Source organism: Prosopis cineraria, unplaced genomic scaffold (assembly GCF_029017545.1).
Source record: "Prosopis cineraria cultivar Desert tree isolate PC_DT_omini unplaced genomic scaffold, ASM2901754v1 PC439, whole genome shotgun sequence".
Lineage (NCBI taxonomy): Eukaryota > Viridiplantae > Streptophyta > Magnoliopsida > Fabales > Fabaceae > Prosopis > Prosopis cineraria.
The window spans coordinates 23,402-41,252 of record NW_026555764.1 but is presented as its reverse complement, the minus strand read 5'-3'; the positions used below and the strand labels follow the sequence as shown (position 1 = coordinate 41,252).

Below are 17,851 nucleotides of genomic sequence, written 5' to 3'. Positions count from 1 at the left end.
TTTGTTTGAGTAGGCATTTCCCTTTATTGGACATAAGTTGACTTTCTATTCATGATGATTGCATATGGATGGAAAAAATGTAACAACCCCAACTTACACCCAATTTTTCAACACATATTTTTTCAAACAAAAAAACATGTCCAACAAATCAATGAAAATCTCTTTAAACCAAAAACTAGGACCTCGGGTATTTGAAGCCCAAATTACATGTCACTACAATTGATTATAATGTAACTAAACAACTCTCAACCTTAAGTTTAACAAACCCACGATACTACTATGATAGAAAAGGAAGAAATTCATTTAAATATTCTATCATAGTAAAAAAGTTTAAAACCAATAAATAATAGTTAACCATGTTATAAAAAATATAAACTTATAATCAAAATCCTACTAAGTTAATAAAAGATTTATACTTAAAATTTCAATGTAACTACAATGGAAAAAGAATAAAAATAAGCTTTAAAACTTACCATGCATGATTGAAAAGAGATTTTCTAATTGTTTGGACTAAAATTAGCATGCTGGGCCTAAGAGGAAAATAGCTGGAGCCCAATCTAATATGAGGGGAGACTTAGCCTAGAGTTGAGTTGGTTTCACATAAACAAGTGGAATGCCACATTTAGATAAGCAACAATGAGAGCATTCCCACTTTAGACCACTACCCAATTATTTCAGAGTACTCATTCTCCTTACTTTGCACAACGAGGCCCACCTTTGCCATAAAGTGGCATAAACAATTAATTGCTACTAATAGAGCCAAACTTAAATTTAAAAGGAGCATACCATTGTTATTTTTTTATAAATAGACAACAAGTGCATGACTAAAGGACTCCCAACACTCTATCAAACTTACACAAGACTTGCCTAATGCATAATGCTAATATTGACCCCGTGTCAAATAACTTCGCTCAATGCAAACTACTTCTTTTATGCAAGCTTAGCTTCCTAGGCTAGTTTGTACTTTTTTTCCCTCTTTGTCTTCACAGAGCACCCCGTTGTATTCATTCACTAGAAATACAATCGAGCTTTACATATCACAAGGTGCGCCCTTTATTTTTCTCACATGCATTTAACTCTCTAAGGAAATTGTGGTAAGGACCTTGAAAACCCGCTTGATCATTTAATTCAACCCATATTTTTTAGGGCATATTCATCTAGCATACTTCGCACACTCCTAAAGGTTGCAATGCTCTGACCTTTCCCCTAAAATTGAGTCAACACTAATATATAAAAATCCATGATGAAGAACCTCTACAATGGTAAACAAAACAAATCATATGAACAACCCTTAAATACTAACATCCACATCAAAAACCTCTTTTCAAAACACTAGTGTGCCAAGGCACTAAGCTCACTAGTTATTTATGGTTAATCATGTAATTAGGCTTCAAACTACGATTTAAATTGAGCCTAGAATGATGTAAAAGGTTAAATAAGGTTCAAAATAGATATTAGGCTATTTCTTGCCTAACAGTGTGGGCTTAGGTTAAGTGCCCTGTTTTTACATAAAGAACATGTCTAAAAACTTCTCTCTAAATTTACATGAAGGTAGTTACATCAGCTCTGATAATTGGTTCAATAAATTTAAATGCCATCAATAAATTTGAAAAGCCACTAATCCTTTCATATAATGAAATAGCTTCAAACATGGTGGGATTCGAGAAATGAAAGCTTACCATACAAAGAGAGTTAATTTTCAGGAGAAAGCTTCCAATCATTTTCCCATACGCCTCGCAAGTAGAGAAATGGCTGAGATGCTTGTTATATTTTGGACAATACTTCACTTGAAAGCCGTCAAATGACCAGATGAGAGGATGATGAAGAGTACTAGATCACTGTAAGCTAAAAAAATAAAATAACATAGCGTCATTTAAAAGATGCAAAACTCATAGTGCAAACTAATCTTGTCAAATAGGAGAACCTGGGAGTCAAAATCAATAAGTTGATCTAGAATCACCAAAAGCTGGCCGATAAGCATAAAGAATGAAATGCACATTTACATTTGCATTTGAATCTAAACAGAGGAAGTAGAGATCAGGGTGGAAAGGCATGAAATCTTAATCGGAGGAAGCTCAGAACCTTAAGGCAAAGCTACCAGAAGAGAGGGTGAGACGAAAAGAATAAAGGAGAAAGGCAAATGTATCGATGCAAAGGCAACAAATCTAAATAGGGTAAGTGAAGATTGGAGGGGGAAAACTTGAAAGCTGAATGGAGGAAGCTTGGAATGTCGAAGGCAAAATTAAAGGAGAAAACAGAAGGGGATGAGAGGAGGAGGGGAAAGAAGGAGAAAGGAAAAAGATGGGTGGAGTAGTAGACGGCAGATGGTAGAGTAATTAGCTTTTTTGTTCTTTGAAATTTGAGATTTGGGAGAGAGTTTTGAAATTTGAAAATAAAGGGATGGAACCTTTTCTTAAGCTGACTTCCTGTAGCAGCAAGCCTGATGCTAAACAAAAAAATAAAGCTAGAACTATTCAATGAAAGAGTAATATAGGTAACGAGTGGATATGAGCCATTTTCTATGTAGCTTGAAATCATTTTGATATACAAGACATATAGATTGATCTATAGCTTAGTCTAAAAAGTTCAGTAATTTTTTTGGGTAAAGTTTGGGGGTTCTTAATTTTTATATTAATATATGAGTGTTATTATTTTTCCAATTTTTTTGGACCCACACCCCATCCCTCTATTGTGTTTTGAGTGATATTATAATTTCATTATCATCATCATAACGAAGCTTGCAAATCCGTAGGGAATTGGACTCTGCTTTGGGCTGGATTCTGAGTGATTTTTACCGGAACGGAGCTATCAGATATCCCCGCGACCACGCCCACGTACCAGAAAACGCCGATAGAGGTTGCCGTATTTCGTTGAGGCTAAGCCCACGTGTACATAATGTTATCGGTGGGCCCCTTGCAGCTCTCTCGCTTTATGAGTTCGTTATCTCTCAGACACGTGGATATCCTCCGCCTCACTTGTGTTTCGTTTCAGTGAGTGCGCGCGACCCCGGAGGCAGGACGAAATGACGTTTGAGGCTCTCTTCGTTACCGTCACGAAGCTCGCTGGAGCAATCGTCACGATCAGCGTCGCCGCTAATGCCTTCTCATTCTTCCGTTTCAAGAGAAAGAATCTTCGCCCATTCCGCTCGCCTATTGACGAGTCCTCCAACGTGCTCGCTGTCTTCAATGTTGACGGTGAGCAACTAGAAATGATCACTTCCGTTTTCAGACTATTTGAGCAATCTGGGATTTGTTATTGTTAGTAAAGTCTAAGTGATTATTGAGTATTGTTAATTGTTGGTGTCCTACTTCTGGTCATATAAACTTGGGGACAGGGGAATTCTTAGTAAGTTCGGAGAATCGTATATAACGCAATTGCGAGGGTTTAGTCCGAAGAAGTATGAAGCTCGAACTTGATTTTTAATGGGAGGAAATTTAGTTTAAGTTCTTACTTCAACTGAAATTGGTTTCGGGTTTTATGCAAAGGATTAGAAGTAAGAATTACTCGGTTATTGGGAGGGCCATGGAGTCGTTGGTTGGCAAGAAATTTCTCGACAAATGCATGTTGCAATTCGAGAAGCTGACTACTCATCGCCAGGGGTTGGAGCGCTGTTTCTTGATTATATTCTAGGGGTTCTTCTGACCAGGATTGTGACTACGTTTAAGTTTCTTGGCTTTGTCCTCTATGTACCAAATAATTAAGCAAGAACTACACGGCCCGCAACTGCGAAGCTATCGTATTATTATTGATTTGACGAGCTATATTTGTCAAACTCAACAACTTTATTAAATTTTTGGCTTGTCATTGATAATATAACATTCTCATGTATATGGTGATCCTACTTAGCGTATGTAATTATGTGCAATTGTGTATATCTGAAAGTGGGTCACGAAGTTTCTTTTCGTGATGACTACCTGCAGAAGAAAAAAATGGTTTTCTCTTTGGCCTGGCTACAGCACCAGCGCATGTTGAGGATAGGCTCAATGATGCTTGGATTCAGTTTGCAGAAGAACAAAAGCCTAATGTTGACTCACAAGAGGTCAAACAAAAAGCTGATGCTTTAATGGGCTCTGCTACTGGTGATGGTGGGTCTCACCAAGCTGCTTCATCTCAGCAACGTGATGATTATGCAGTCAAAAAGAGGAAAAGGCCTTTAAAGGTTGCTATGGAGGCCATGATCAGAGGATTTGAGAAGTACTCAAAAGAAGAAGAAGAAGAAGCACCAGCTGCCGTGCTGGAAGAGGAACAGCAATACAATGTAACTGCTTGGCATAATGTTCCAAACCCGTAAGCCCAGATTTTAATGTTGATATCATGTATTTTTTAAGCATCAATTAGTAAAAGAGATGGATATTGTGTGCTTTTGGAGTATCTTAATCATGTCACAGGGGATACGTTCATTCAAAATATAAAATGATGCCTCATTCTCAGGAAGGAGAGATTAAGGTTTTGGTCTGATCCTGATACAGAACTGAAGTTGGCCAAAGATACTGGTGTTACTGTCTTTCGCATGGGTATAGATTGGACAAGAATAATGCCAAAGGAACCTGTAAATGGGCTGAAACAATCTGTGAGTGTCTTAATGGCTTTCCATACTGATTAAGTATTAAAAGATGCCATCTTTCACTGCTTCGCAAGTGTGATAACTGATAATTAGTATTGTTAGATAGCTTCTTAAGGAGACAGCTGAGGTGTTTTCTGATATTGTTTTATGAAAAACCAGTTCAGTGAATTCAACTGGTCCAGATATTTTACTTTTATGAGTAAGTTACTCAATCTTCTTAGGTTAATTATGCTGCTTTGGAGCGTTATAAGTGGATTATCAGTAGGGTTCGATCATATGGAATGAAGGTCATGCTCACTCTTTTTCATCACTCACTACCACCCTGGGCTGGTGAGTATGGAGGTTGGAAGCTGGAAAAGACTGTTGATTATTTCATGGACTTTACCAGGTTAGTCTTTCCTTCGTGTTAGTTGTCCATATATGTTATTTATGTTATTTCCTCTAACTGCTTCTAGTGACATTTGCGTTAGAACAACCACTGCACTGTGCCAGCCTATCCTTGTTTGTAAGGGAAACCAGTGCATGCATGCCTATTTCACAATGTAATGGGATTTTTAGAAAGAAAAACTTAGGTACTCAAACTTGTATATTTAAGGTACTGTTATTTCAATGGAATCAGGACATGCGGATTTTTCCATGCATTATTTATTCTATAACTTTATTATATTAATGTCAATCATGATTTTCCCAATATATATAGCAATTGTGATGTCAAACATGATTGAACTTTCTATTTGGATTTTCGATTTTTCTCCATTATGATATGAGAGCAATTTACTGCAGAATCGCATCATTTTCTTGTTTCTGGGCCTTTTTTCTCTTTCTCACTAAGGTGTGTGTGTGTGATAAGGAAAAAATAAAATTTAATGGAAAAAAGTATTACAAAAGAAAGGGGAGTACGAGATATTCCCCTAAACAAAAGCCTGCAAATTAAAACAAAAGATAAAGATAAGGTATCAAAGCCATTTTTGGGCCTTCTTCTAAAAGCTTAACCTTTCAGTAATTTATGGTCATTGATAATGTCCCATTGACTGGGTGGTCAGGGTTTTGATCATTGTCACTACCATTATCTTTTCATGACAATTTATGTTGAGCCTGGCCTGATTAACAAGCCCCAACCCAAAAACCTGGCCTGATTTGACTGGGTTTTCCGTGTCTTCCAGGTTTGTCTGACCTGTATATTGAACCATTATATAATAATTGGAAGCAATTCTTGGAGCTGTATTATACTATTATATAAACCACTGGTTTCATATTAAACAATTTAATTAAGCTGCATGTTGATTGGCAGAGCTGTCCAACTTTCTCCTTGTTGATTAATATATCTGTCCATCGTTACATTTTGTTGTTAAAAAGTAGTGGTTTCTATCCCTTGTGATAAAAAATCACTTAAGACAGTTGCGAAGGTTTGTGAATGACTGAACATTAGTTGCCCTCCATAGTAAACTGTCCATCTTGAATTATGACACTGTTTGTTTGCTGATATTTATTAAATCCCATATGTTGGTATCAGCATGTAGTGGTTACTTTGAGATTGCATTGAGCAGCTTGGAACTTGTCCTCATGTTCCTTCCCCTACATGATTATGTTCTTATTCAGTGTCAATGAGTTATTCATCTTTCGGTAGTATGTGAAATGATGCTTTTCCTCATCTCTTATATTCCATGTTGCAGGCTTGTTGTAAACAATGTATCTGATCTGGTAGAATATTGGGTTACTTTTAATGAACCTCATGTCTTCTGTATGCTTACTTATTGTGCTGGAGCTTGGCCTGGTGGTAATCCTGATATGCTGGAGGTTGCTACATCTGCTCTTCCAACTGGTGTTTTCCAACAGGCCATGCATTGGATGGCTATTGCACACTCAAAAGCATATGATTATATCCATGAACAAAGGTTTGCCTTTCTCAAAGAAGCTACAGAATATGTAGCTTGCTTATAGAACCTTGAACAATATTTTATGACCTTTTTCTTTTGAATCCATCTTAATCAATAAGTTATGCTTTCATAGTTGATGTCCATGGTTGACCTCTTTGCTGATTTTGTAATTATAAGTTTCTGATTCATGAAAACCTTTTGGCAGTGACTCGTTAAAACCCATAGTTGGTGTAGCACACCATGTGTCATTCATGCGACCCTATGGTCTGTTTGATGTTGCTGCTGTTTCACTGGCTAACTCCATGACTCTCTTCCCGTACATTGATAGTATTTCTGGCAAGCTGGATTTTATAGGCATAAACTACTATGGGCAGGTTTGTTTTAATAACATTGGTGAATGCACTATGTGCATTAGGCTCATACTTATATAACTATTCTAACATTTAGGAAGTTGTTTCTGGTGCGGGACTGAAACTTGTGGAAACAGATGAGTACAGTGAATCTGGTCGTGGGGTATATCCTGATGGCTTGTATCGCATGTTGCTTCAGTTCCATGAAAGATACAAACATCTAAACGTACCCTTCATCATTACTGAAAATGGGGTCTCTGATGAGACAGATCTAATTCGAGGTCCATATCTGTTGGAACATTTGCTTGCTGTATATGCAGCCATGATAATGGTTTGGACTCTGAATTTACCATTGATCAGCTTTAAATCATTCATTTCCTTGTATTGATTGTTATCATGCCAGGCCTTCTTTTTCTGGTTTTATAGGGCGTGCCTGTGCTTGGTTACTTGTTTTGGACTATTTCTGATAATTGGGAGTGGGCTGATGGATATGGTCCAAAGTTTGGACTCGTTGCAGTTGACCGAGCTAATAATCTTGCACGCAACCCACGCCCTTCTTACTACCTATTTTCTAAAGTTAGAACTCTTTCTATAGTTGTTTTACTTGACACTATTTTTCTCTGAACAGACACCTTTAATGTATCCTTAATTCCAGATTGTGAACACAGGGAAAGTCACACGTGAAGATCGTGACAGAGCATGGAATGAACTCCAGAGAGCTGCCAACGAGAAGAAAACAAGACCATTTTATCGGGCTGTAAATAAGCATGGTTTGATGTATGCAGGTATCCATTGAGAGTCTGAGTTTGTCTTATTTTGGATTCTGATTCAATTGCCCACCAAAGGAAGCAGGCTGCTGTTGCCTTAACAGAATAGTGTTCTGAATGTCTAAGAGAAAAGAGCGACAAAAGAAAAAGAGAAAATGACAATGCTTTCCCTGGTATTTGAGAGACCAAGACCTCTTCCTATCACTAATCAAATTCTGCTTGCCTCCTCCAGCTTCCCTTCCTCTGTAATATTCTGTCCTGCTCCCATTCTCTCCTACCCTCGCAGTACCAGAAAAAGGTAGTTAAACTGGGGCTTCCCCCCATTTTGCCCCTCTTGCCAGCTCCTTGTCCTTATGTGTTTTTCTTCCTTCTAGTATAAAAATAGGCTCCCTTCATCTTCCTTTCGTTCATTCTTCCCTATCCTATTGTAAACTCCCTACAGCCGTCATAATCACTCACATTCTGGGCTTTCAGCTTATATTCTGTTTCAGGCTTTCATGGTGCGTGTGATGTGTGCGTGCGCCTTTGGACTTCACTTGCTCATCTTTCTCTATCCCCCTTCTCATATTAACAATTTGCTCACCAATTCATTCAGTCGCATTGTTTTGCCAGCGTCACTTCGAACCAATAATTTTGTCAGTTCATGGTTATAGAAGTAATAATAAAACCAATGCGCAGAAGTTGAGGACAAATATTTCTGGGTCCTTTCTGAGTTCTATGTACTTGTATCTTGACTTACCCTGACTTGTTGCATAGCAAATTTAAAAATCATATCAAGTAGTTGTTCAATTCATGGGCTATTTTGTATCTGACCAGTCAGATCAAATTACATTGATTCCATGTAACTGTAGTTTGACATGTCTATAATTCCTTGTGACTCCTGAGCGAAGGCTGGACTTTTCTATATTAGTGGTAAAATTTGGATAAAAGTAAACCACTGTTTTCCTTGTTCCTCATTGAAGGTGGACTCGATGAACCCATTCAGCGACCTTATGTTGAGAGAGATTGGCGGTTTGGCCACTATGAGATGGATGGCCTACAGGATCCTTTGAGCCGCTTCTCAAGATTCATCATCCGGCCATTCCCCCTGAAAAGGAAAAGGAAACCTCAGAAGAAGAGCGACACATTAGTTCTTCAGCCTCTTGAAGGTAGATTTTAATATTCTGCCACATATCTAAAACTCTTAGGTCTCATAATGAGCACTTTGTCCAAGGCAAGAGTTCAAGTGTATCGTCCATTACTCCATCTATTTGTCGTTGTGTTCAATTTAGAGCTTCTATCATTATGGTGTTTAACACCAAATACTAGATATATGCTCAACAAAGAAGTCATTTACTGCATAATATAAGTGTAGAAGGGTCTACTTTACCTTACAAACCAATGCAGACCCTGCATTTCTCTTTGCTTAGTAGCCAGATATTAGGTCCTAAGCACTCTCAATCCTCGTTCATCACGATTGGTAGAATACCTGTTTTCTCAATATTTGATTGCGCTGAACACATGGAGAATCTCATATCAGTACTGCTCAAGTTTATTTCTAATTGTAATTTGTGCAGCCAAATGAATTCAACTTTTTGAGAGGCAACCTTCACAGCAGAAGAATAATCTGCGGTAATTGGATAAAGGCAAGAGAATTTCTCGCTTCTAGTTTGGTTTCATCATCCAAGTTCCAACTATATGAGACATAAATGTTCATCCCCCGGGAACCTCTTAATGCTTTTTGAAGCAGTCTGTTCATATATGCTCCCTGCGATGACTTATTAGATGCCATAACTTGCTATGCTGTTTTTAGTTTTGCATCGCTTGTGACAATTCTTTTCCTTGGTACTATGTGAAAATATTCTCTGGAGGCATCAAATGATCTATTAAAAAAAAAATGCTTACTTTCTTATCATCTACACTGCATGAACTGGAATCTCAGCCGAGTAATCTCTGGCCTAGTTGCTTAGCGCCTGCAAAGGTATAAAGCATCAACACAAACCGCAGTCATGCCATGCGAGTCTGGGTTGGCGGCTGTTGTTTCAATAGACGATTTGTGTTATAAAAAGTGTTATTTTCAGAATGATTAAATAATAAAACCTATTCCATTTCCAGAAATGTGCCACTGTCTTCGTTTCTGTTACAAGATTTTTTTCCCCCAGATGAAAGTTTGTTTGAATGGAGTTTCGAGAGCTCGTCAACGAATAAAATTGAGGTGAAGTATGAATTGTATTATTACAAGCGCACTAACTTTTGTTGCTGTTAAATTAAACATAATGGTTTGGGAGAATTAGATGCGACATAATAATAAATAAATTTTATTAAAATATGAAATTTTATGCCTCGTTTGGTATTCTGAAAATGTTTTGATAGAAAAAAAAAATAAAAATAGAAATAAATATGGAAATAAAAATAAAGGTAGAAGTGAGTTTTAAAAGTACATTGGTATGTACATGGAATTATGATATACTTTTTATTTAATATATGCATTTATATAATTAATATACTAAAATACCCCTGTTAATTTTTAATTATAATATACTTTTTATTTAATATATACATTTATATAATCAATTTACTAAAATATCTTTATCTATTTTTTAAATTATGATATTTTTTTTATTTAATATGTGCATCTAGATAATCAATTTACTAAAATACCTCTGTCAATTTTTTAATTATGATATATTTTTATTTAATATATGCACTTATATAATCAATTTACTAAAATACCCCTATCTATTTTTTAAATTATGATATATTTTTTAATTAATATATGCATTTATATAATCAATTTATTAAAATACCCCTATCTAATTTTTTTAATTATGATATACTTTTTATTTAATATGTGCATCTGTATAATCAATTTACTAAAATACCCCTGTCAATTTTTTAATTATGATATATTTTTATTTAATATATGCACTTATATAATCAATTTACTAAAATACCCCTATCTATTTTTTAAAATTAAGATATATTTTTATTTAATATATGCATCTATATAATTAATTTACTAAAATACCCCTACCAATTTTTTTAAATTATGATATATTTTTTATTTAATATATGCATATTTACTAAAAAAACTTTTGATTTACTTCAATGATTGATGAAGGGGCAAATCTATCAAATAATTTTGTAACTGAGGTTATTTTTGTCCAAAAAAATTCACTTCCATGGAACCCATCTCATTTCCATGGATCTTATTATGAAATTCAATTTCACCTATTTTGATGGATTTCATTTCCACATGGAAATCCATTTCATGCATACCAAATAAAAAAAAATGTGAATTGCAATTCCATTTTCATTTCTATGTCTCCATTTCTAGTGTACCAAACGGGGCATTAGTTTAGTTTAGAAAGATTGAAATAAAATTAATCTTCAGAAAGATTGAAATGAAATTAATCTAAATAATGAAAGGATCAAAATAACTTTTTTTTAAATATTAAAAAAATAATGGTAATGTCCATATTTAATGTTAGGAAATTAACAATTAAAATTATTTTATAAGTTACTTGTTTGATTAGTTTATCTAAATTTATGAAACAACATCAGTTATTAATTTTTTTAATTTTACTTCTTAATTTCTTAATATTAGTTGTAAATTACTTTTCTTGACACTTCCTTGATTTGTTCAATTAATTTATCTTGACTTATGAAACAATATGAGTTGTTAATATCGCAACTTTACTTATTAATTCTTCAATATTATTGGTAAATTACTTTACTTGACTTGTTAGTCCGTGAGAAAATGAGAAGACTTGTTTAATGAATTTATCTGAATTTAAGAAGTAACTTTTGTTGTTAATTTCCTAATTTTAATTGTTAATTTTCTAACATTATATGTAAATCCGACCACTATTTTTTAATGTTTAAATTGTAACATCCCAATTTAAATTTTAATAGTTAATTTGGGTTAATAAAAATTTTAAAAAATATTTAAAGGTAAGCAAATTAGTAGAAAATAATTATTAAATCTAACTTAGGATATTCATTATAAATTAAAATAAAAAATAAATTAAAAAAATATTATTAAAATTATTATTATTATAATAAAAAAAGGGAAAAGGTAAAAAAAAAGAAGAAAAGAAGAGAAGGAATGGATGCTTTCAGCTTTTCCTCGTGCCATTATTACATATATATATATATAATATAATAATAATAATAATAATAAATAAAGAAAGAAAGAAGAGAGAGGAAAGAAGAAATAATAAAAAAATTTAAATTTTAATAGTTAATTTGGGTTAATAAAAATTTTAAAAAATATTTAAAGGTAAGCAATTAGTAGAAAATAATTATTAAATCTAACTTAGGATATCATTATAAATTAAAATAAAAAAATTAATTAAAAAATATTATTAAATTATTATTATTATAATAAAAAAAGGGAAAAGGTAAAAAAAGAAGAAAAAGAAGAGAAGGAATGGATGCTTTCAGCTTTTCCTCGTGCCATTATTACATATATATATATATATATCTAATAATAATAATAATAAATAAATAAAGAAAGAAAGAAGAGAGAGGAAAGAAGAAATAATAAAAAAAATGTGGGACCTACTGAATTTTTATAAAAAACTCACCTGTTTCCTTCATTTCTTCATTCTTCCCTATGCGGGAGCTGAGGCTGCGAGAGCGTCTAGTTTCGCCGGTGCGGGAGATCTGAGTTTTTAAGGTAAGAGTTTTTAATAGGATATTTAGGGAGTGATTTCAAGTTTTTCAAGACTAAGTAAGTGTTCTAAAAAGTTTTCTTAGTCATCCTTTTTCTTTAGTTTCTTATTTTGTGGTGGTAGAAAATTTAGGATTTGGAAGAAGGATAAATTTATGTTGAACAAATATGGTTTTTGAGGTTGTTGGTAGTATAATAAATGTTCTAGAGTATAAATTTATTAAAAAATCTTTGAATTTGTGGCTTATGGATTAAATTCTAAACTAGATCAAAAAATATATGTTAATTTATTGAGGTTTAGATGATTATTTGGGATGAGAAATGAATTATTATGGCTATAGGATTATGATTCTAAGCTAGAGACTCAATTTTTAATCTTTGGATATTTTAGGTGTAAATTTATAAAATGAAAAGAAAATTTTGATAATAGAAATTATTTAAAATTTGATTTTTTGATTATTAATGTTTATTGATGACTAAAAGATAAGTTAAAAATTTACTTAATAGTATTAACTCTAGATTTGTATTAAGATTGAGACTAGGAATTATGTCACATTTTTAATTCTATTATTAGAATTATTTTATTAGTTTCAAAAATTGAAACTAATATTTATAAATAATATGTTATTTGTAGATTGTGTTATTGGTGAAGATTAAGTGGGAGAGAAATTGTAAGAAATAATTTATTAAAAAAGCCACGAGGTAATCATGCTTTTAATTTGTGATTAGTGTTACTTCATGTTAATTGGGTGATTATTGAGAAAATTATGAATTTTGTAATATTGTATAATTGTGCAATATTATTATGAATTTGTTTGATTATTGTGAGAGGTGTTGGGAGACTTGCTATTGTTGTTATATTTATGTGTCACGTAGTATGCCCCTATTGGAGCTCAATAGATGGCTTGTAAGGGCTCAGGCTAATCTACCTTTGGTCGGGTAATTTAGCACCGAGTAAGGGCTATGGCTCGAGATTAATGGAGGGATATAAGGATGGTTATTTGTGTATATTGTAATTTTTTATATTTGTTAGAATTATATTATTTTGGTTCCCACTTAGTAAGCACACACTTAACTGTTTGTACACACTATCATAAATTGGCTTTGGTTACTAGGACTTTTGAGTCTCATTATGTGGTTAACAATTTTCAGGAGAAGAGCCACGAGTCACACGTGGAGGAGTCCCAGAGACTTAGTGGCATAGATCCACTGTCTCTTTTGGGTATTTGATTTATGATTTATAATGTGTTATATTGTCAATATTAGGGCTTTTTGTTTATTGACAATTATATGAATATATAAATGTAATCATACCTTTCAAACAATTTCTATTTTTAGTACACTTTGGATGACTATAATTTTAATATTTGGTTTACTTTGGATTGGTTAAAATGGCATGATTATGAGGCCAAATAATTGGCTTGTGTTAAAAATTGACTAAATTGCTTATTTTACTTATTGGGAGTATAAGGATGGACAAATGTGATTTAGTTTATTAGTTGGGAATATAAGGATGGACAAATGTGATTTAGCCTAATGGCATGTGGGAGGTAAAAATTATGTGAAATTTTGTATTGTACAAGTTTAAGCTAATTATAAAATATTTTTTTATATTAAATTTATTGATATAAAATGTGTTGGGTAGCTGTAACCCAACTATGATGGAGTTAAATTATTTTTTTAAAAAAAATTTGGTGTGTTACATAAATAGAGGCTATTATGATCTTTTCATAATTTATGCTAGGGTTAAGATATATTTTTATCCTTAAATTTTTTTAAAAGCAACGGGCACCCTGTACTAATAAGTAAGGCAATTTTTCCCTGAATTATATTTTTTAGGAGCAAAAAACTCCTTTTATTAATTAGCTAATTAACTTTGTTGTTTTCTCTATTGAACCCTAGTTTTGATAATTATAAAATATAGAGAAGTTGTTTTGTAGTGCAAATTTGTCATGGTTTAAGGAAAGAAGGCTCGTGCGTTCAAATTCTTTGATTATCTTAAACCTATCGGTATGTTTATCTTCTACCCAAAGATCTTTGTCCTACCCAAATGTCTCATGCTTATATTATTTTGTCATTCCTATTGGTAGTATGTCACACCCCAAAATTTAGGTATAGGCTTGGAATATGCATAGAAACACACATCCCTTAGCCTTAATACCAGCTACCATAGTTTAATTATAAAACATTCACACTATTAAGCAGGGCTCTTTATTTTATTTACAACAAAAATCATAAATTTTCCTTGAAATTTAATAAAGTTCCCCAAAATTTTTACAACAATTTTAGCACATACAGAAATAATGAGTTTTGCTCTCATCAATAGACAAATGAATAATTAATCAATACAAGGATTCTAAATATGGTCTATATGGAGCATTAAAACAGAATTTTCAAATCACATAGTATAATATATAAATTCAAATTTTACAACAAATAGAAATTTAGTCAAATTAATGCTTTAATCTCAATTTGAAAATATACCTTTCATTGATCCTCTGGAGTTCCATAGTTGTCTACAATATTTGAGGCCAAAAAAAAAAATTCATTGAATAACATCCCAATAATAAAATTCAAAATTCAAAATAATAAAGTTATCAAGTATACTGATGCACCATTAAAAGAGAACATCAATATAATAGCTGAACTTGAAAATTAAGAAATTCTATATCGATTCAAAAATATTGAACCAGTAAATTTATAATAACAAAACCTTAAACTTGATCTTGTAAAATAAAATGAATGAAGTAAATAAAAAAAGTGACAATCACTATTTAAAATCATTAAAGTGCAATATATATATATATATATTTTCACAAATCAATTAAATTTGAGCACTTTGTAGAATAGGTAACAAACATGGATACAAAGTCCATGAAGGTAAATAATTAAACGCGCCTTACGCCATGAAACAAACATAGACACACAATTCACGAGGGTAATACCAACCAAACACAGCTTAAGCTATGAAACAAATGTGGACACACAGTCCACAAAGATAATACTAACCAAACGCGGCTTGAAGCCATGAAACAAAGGTGGACTGCACATACACAAGGGTAATACTAATCAAATGCGGCTTGAAGTCACAAAAACAAACACAGGTGTTACACCCACGAATACAAATGTGAGAACAGAGCTCACGAAAATCAAACTAGCTAATCATTGACTATGACGCTCCAAGGGCTAATGGAACTACTGTTAGTAACCAGTGCTCTATGTACAATCCTCTAAAAATTAATTTTTCAAACATGCAAGAAATTAATCATTTTCAAAATAAAGTTTCATACTTTTAATATTAAACTTGCATGAACGTTTCAAAACCTCAATTCTCTTCAATATAAAATTCTTCACTAATTCTAAATTTGCCTTCACCAAATCAAGGAGTACTATATAGAGCTAGCAAAACTTTTTCATCAACCTTCAAAAGTTAAAGCAATAAAACTAAAAAAATTTAAACATTTGAAATAATACATGAAATCCATTTAAAGAAAAGAAAAGAAAAAAATATTCAGTAAAAGAATTTTGTTAATAAATTTATCGGGATGTTATCCACTTACCTGAGGCAATCTTAACACCATAATTTACCCTTAGCATTCCTTAGAATAAGATTTATTCCTAAAATATCTAATATAATAATAATTTAACCTCTAAAATTTTATAAACTCATAATTGTTCATTCACTTAATTATTATAATATATTCTAGCATTGCTCTTGGACCCCAATCTTTTAATTTTTATTCAAAAAAAAATCATATCTTTTTTGCATTCCTTTCTAGTGCACGAGTCATAATAATCCACTAACACATTTTAACTAAACAATACCATTGTTTACACTTACACTCTTTCCACAACTTTATAACTTGAAACCATAGCATTTTATTTTACATATTTGAAGGTTTAAATAAATACCAAGTAGGTTAATGAAAACTTTCTCATTGAAGGTTGATGTGGAAGACAACTCCTATTACAATTTTACAAAGATTTAGTTAATGATTCATCACTCTAAATATCATCATTTATATCACAATTTTTTTTATAATACTTTAGCCGTAGTTAATTATTCCATTGGGATATGATTCTCTCTTAAACCTTATATCAAACACTTGTGTGCACACTTATAAGCCATCATACAACTTTTCATATTCAATCTCCTACCCAACAAATTCCATACATCCATCATTAAATTCATCATACTTTTTTAATCCAATTCCCCATTAAAAATCAATTTAAGCTTAGAAAAAATTTTCAATTCCAAATAGCCAGTTTCAGCTCACCGAACAAGCAAGCAGGGAAAGCCAACATATTATATACTATACAAAATCATCAAAGATGAAGATTGGAGGATGAGCTTCCTCATACCAGCCACAAGTAACAATGATGATGGAAGGCGAGGAGTTCGATGCTGAATAGGGGAAGGAGAAAACCAATAAATTAGCCTCTTGTAGGAATCAACCACTCCTATAATCTAAAATTTAAGAACCCTAGCATAATATTAAGAGAGGAGAAGAATAGCGGACAATGTGAATGGACACAACAAACGGACGAGTTGAACAATGACTCGCAATGTTAAGCGATCAATGACGCAAAACAGAGGGAGAGGAAGAAGAAATCTGCAACATGCTCAAGTTCACTAGTGATAGACGAAAAGAGTAGCAAGGGAGGGAGATTGGAAGAGATGCAGCTATGGTTCAAAGCTCTTTCCCCCCTCTTCTTAATCTAAGCCTTCGAATCTTATGACAAGGATAAGAGAAGAAAGAAGAAAAAGAAGATCCCATGCTTGCGTGTCTAATCTCTATCTACTTCTTCTATTTATTTTTTTTTTACACCAAGAGGCAAACTAGTAATTTAGCTAAACTATTGGTATACATAAAAATTTTTTCCCCTTACCTTAGAAGGGTTCAAATCTAAAACCTGCCTTATAAAAGACTAGCTCAATTACCACTAGGCTAACTTACCTCCTTAATAAATTAATACTTATATATATATATATATATATATATATCCTCAAAATACCTTATCATTAATTTAAATTTCAATTAAATTCTATGTCATTACACAGTATATCCTAAACCTACCTGAAGATCCTAATTCCACCATATAAGTAAGATCTACCCGAATGTCCACTCCTATTCTCTTTCTTTTATCTTTTGATTACTTCTATCGGTATATGTATCAGACCTACTGAATGACTATTTCTTACCCAAATGTTTTTTCTTCTACCGATAGATGTTAGCCTTAATCATCGTGTTTTATGAATAATTCTACTAGTATATCATTCATCTACTGGTATGTGCTTTCTCTAAAACATTCATATGCATATTGGTATGTCATAACTTCTATTGGTATGTTTTTAAAGATTTCACTTATGTTTTTCGATCCAGAAACAAAGCATCCTGGACCATCTTAGAATCCTCTTCTTTTCAACTTCAAAGTGTTGTGATTCACTTCCTTATCATCCTAGAACTTTGTTGAACACAACCACAGGTGAAATTAATCATATATTTTATTCTTTCTACCTGTCTATCCTCTCTCTATTGGTATCCATCTTTTCTACGTTTTGTTAAGGTATTTAATGTATATGGCCGTTACTTTTCTTAAGGTGCCAACAACATGCAAACTTGCCAAAAAGGCATTGT

The 17,851-nt window shown here is 32.7% G+C and overlaps 1 protein-coding gene across 2 annotated transcripts; it reads left to right on the top strand.

Moving 5' to 3' along the window:
• The first annotated feature begins 2,779 nt into the window (after window positions 1-2,779).
• On the top strand, window positions 2,780-9,452 carry LOC129297112 (beta-glucosidase-like SFR2, chloroplastic). Of its 2 annotated transcripts, XM_054935485.1 has the most exons (11): window positions 2,786-3,194; window positions 3,921-4,287; window positions 4,432-4,570; window positions 4,786-4,952; window positions 6,238-6,459; window positions 6,647-6,815; window positions 6,889-7,122; window positions 7,218-7,367; window positions 7,447-7,576; window positions 8,521-8,706; window positions 9,115-9,452. In XM_054935485.1, the coding sequence occupies exons 1-11, from the start codon at window positions 3,023-3,025 to the stop codon at window positions 9,120-9,122; spliced, it is 1,944 nt and encodes a 647-aa protein (XP_054791460.1). In that variant the 5' UTR covers window positions 2,786-3,022; the 3' UTR covers window positions 9,123-9,452. The 2 variants fall into 2 exon arrangements, with proteins under 2 accessions (XP_054791461.1, XP_054791460.1); XM_054935486.1 differs by lacking the exon at window positions 9,115-9,452 and having other exon boundaries at window positions 2,780-3,194; window positions 7,460-7,576; window positions 8,521-8,660.
• The last annotated feature ends 8,399 nt before the right edge of the window (window positions 9,453-17,851 follow it).

Excerpts from the sequence above, each read along its gene's own strand:
- LOC129297112 (XM_054935485.1), top strand. The coding sequence starts at position 3,023 with ATGACGTTTGAGGCTCTCTTCGTTACCGTCACGAAGCTCGCTGGAGCA. Across the intron at positions 6,816-6,888 it reads GCATAAACTACTATGGGCAG|GAAGTTGTTTCTGGTGCGGG; the intron begins GTTTGTTTTAAT and ends TCTAACATTTAG. Across the intron at positions 7,368-7,446 it reads CTTACTACCTATTTTCTAAA|ATTGTGAACACAGGGAAAGT; the intron begins GTTAGAACTCTT and ends CCTTAATTCCAG.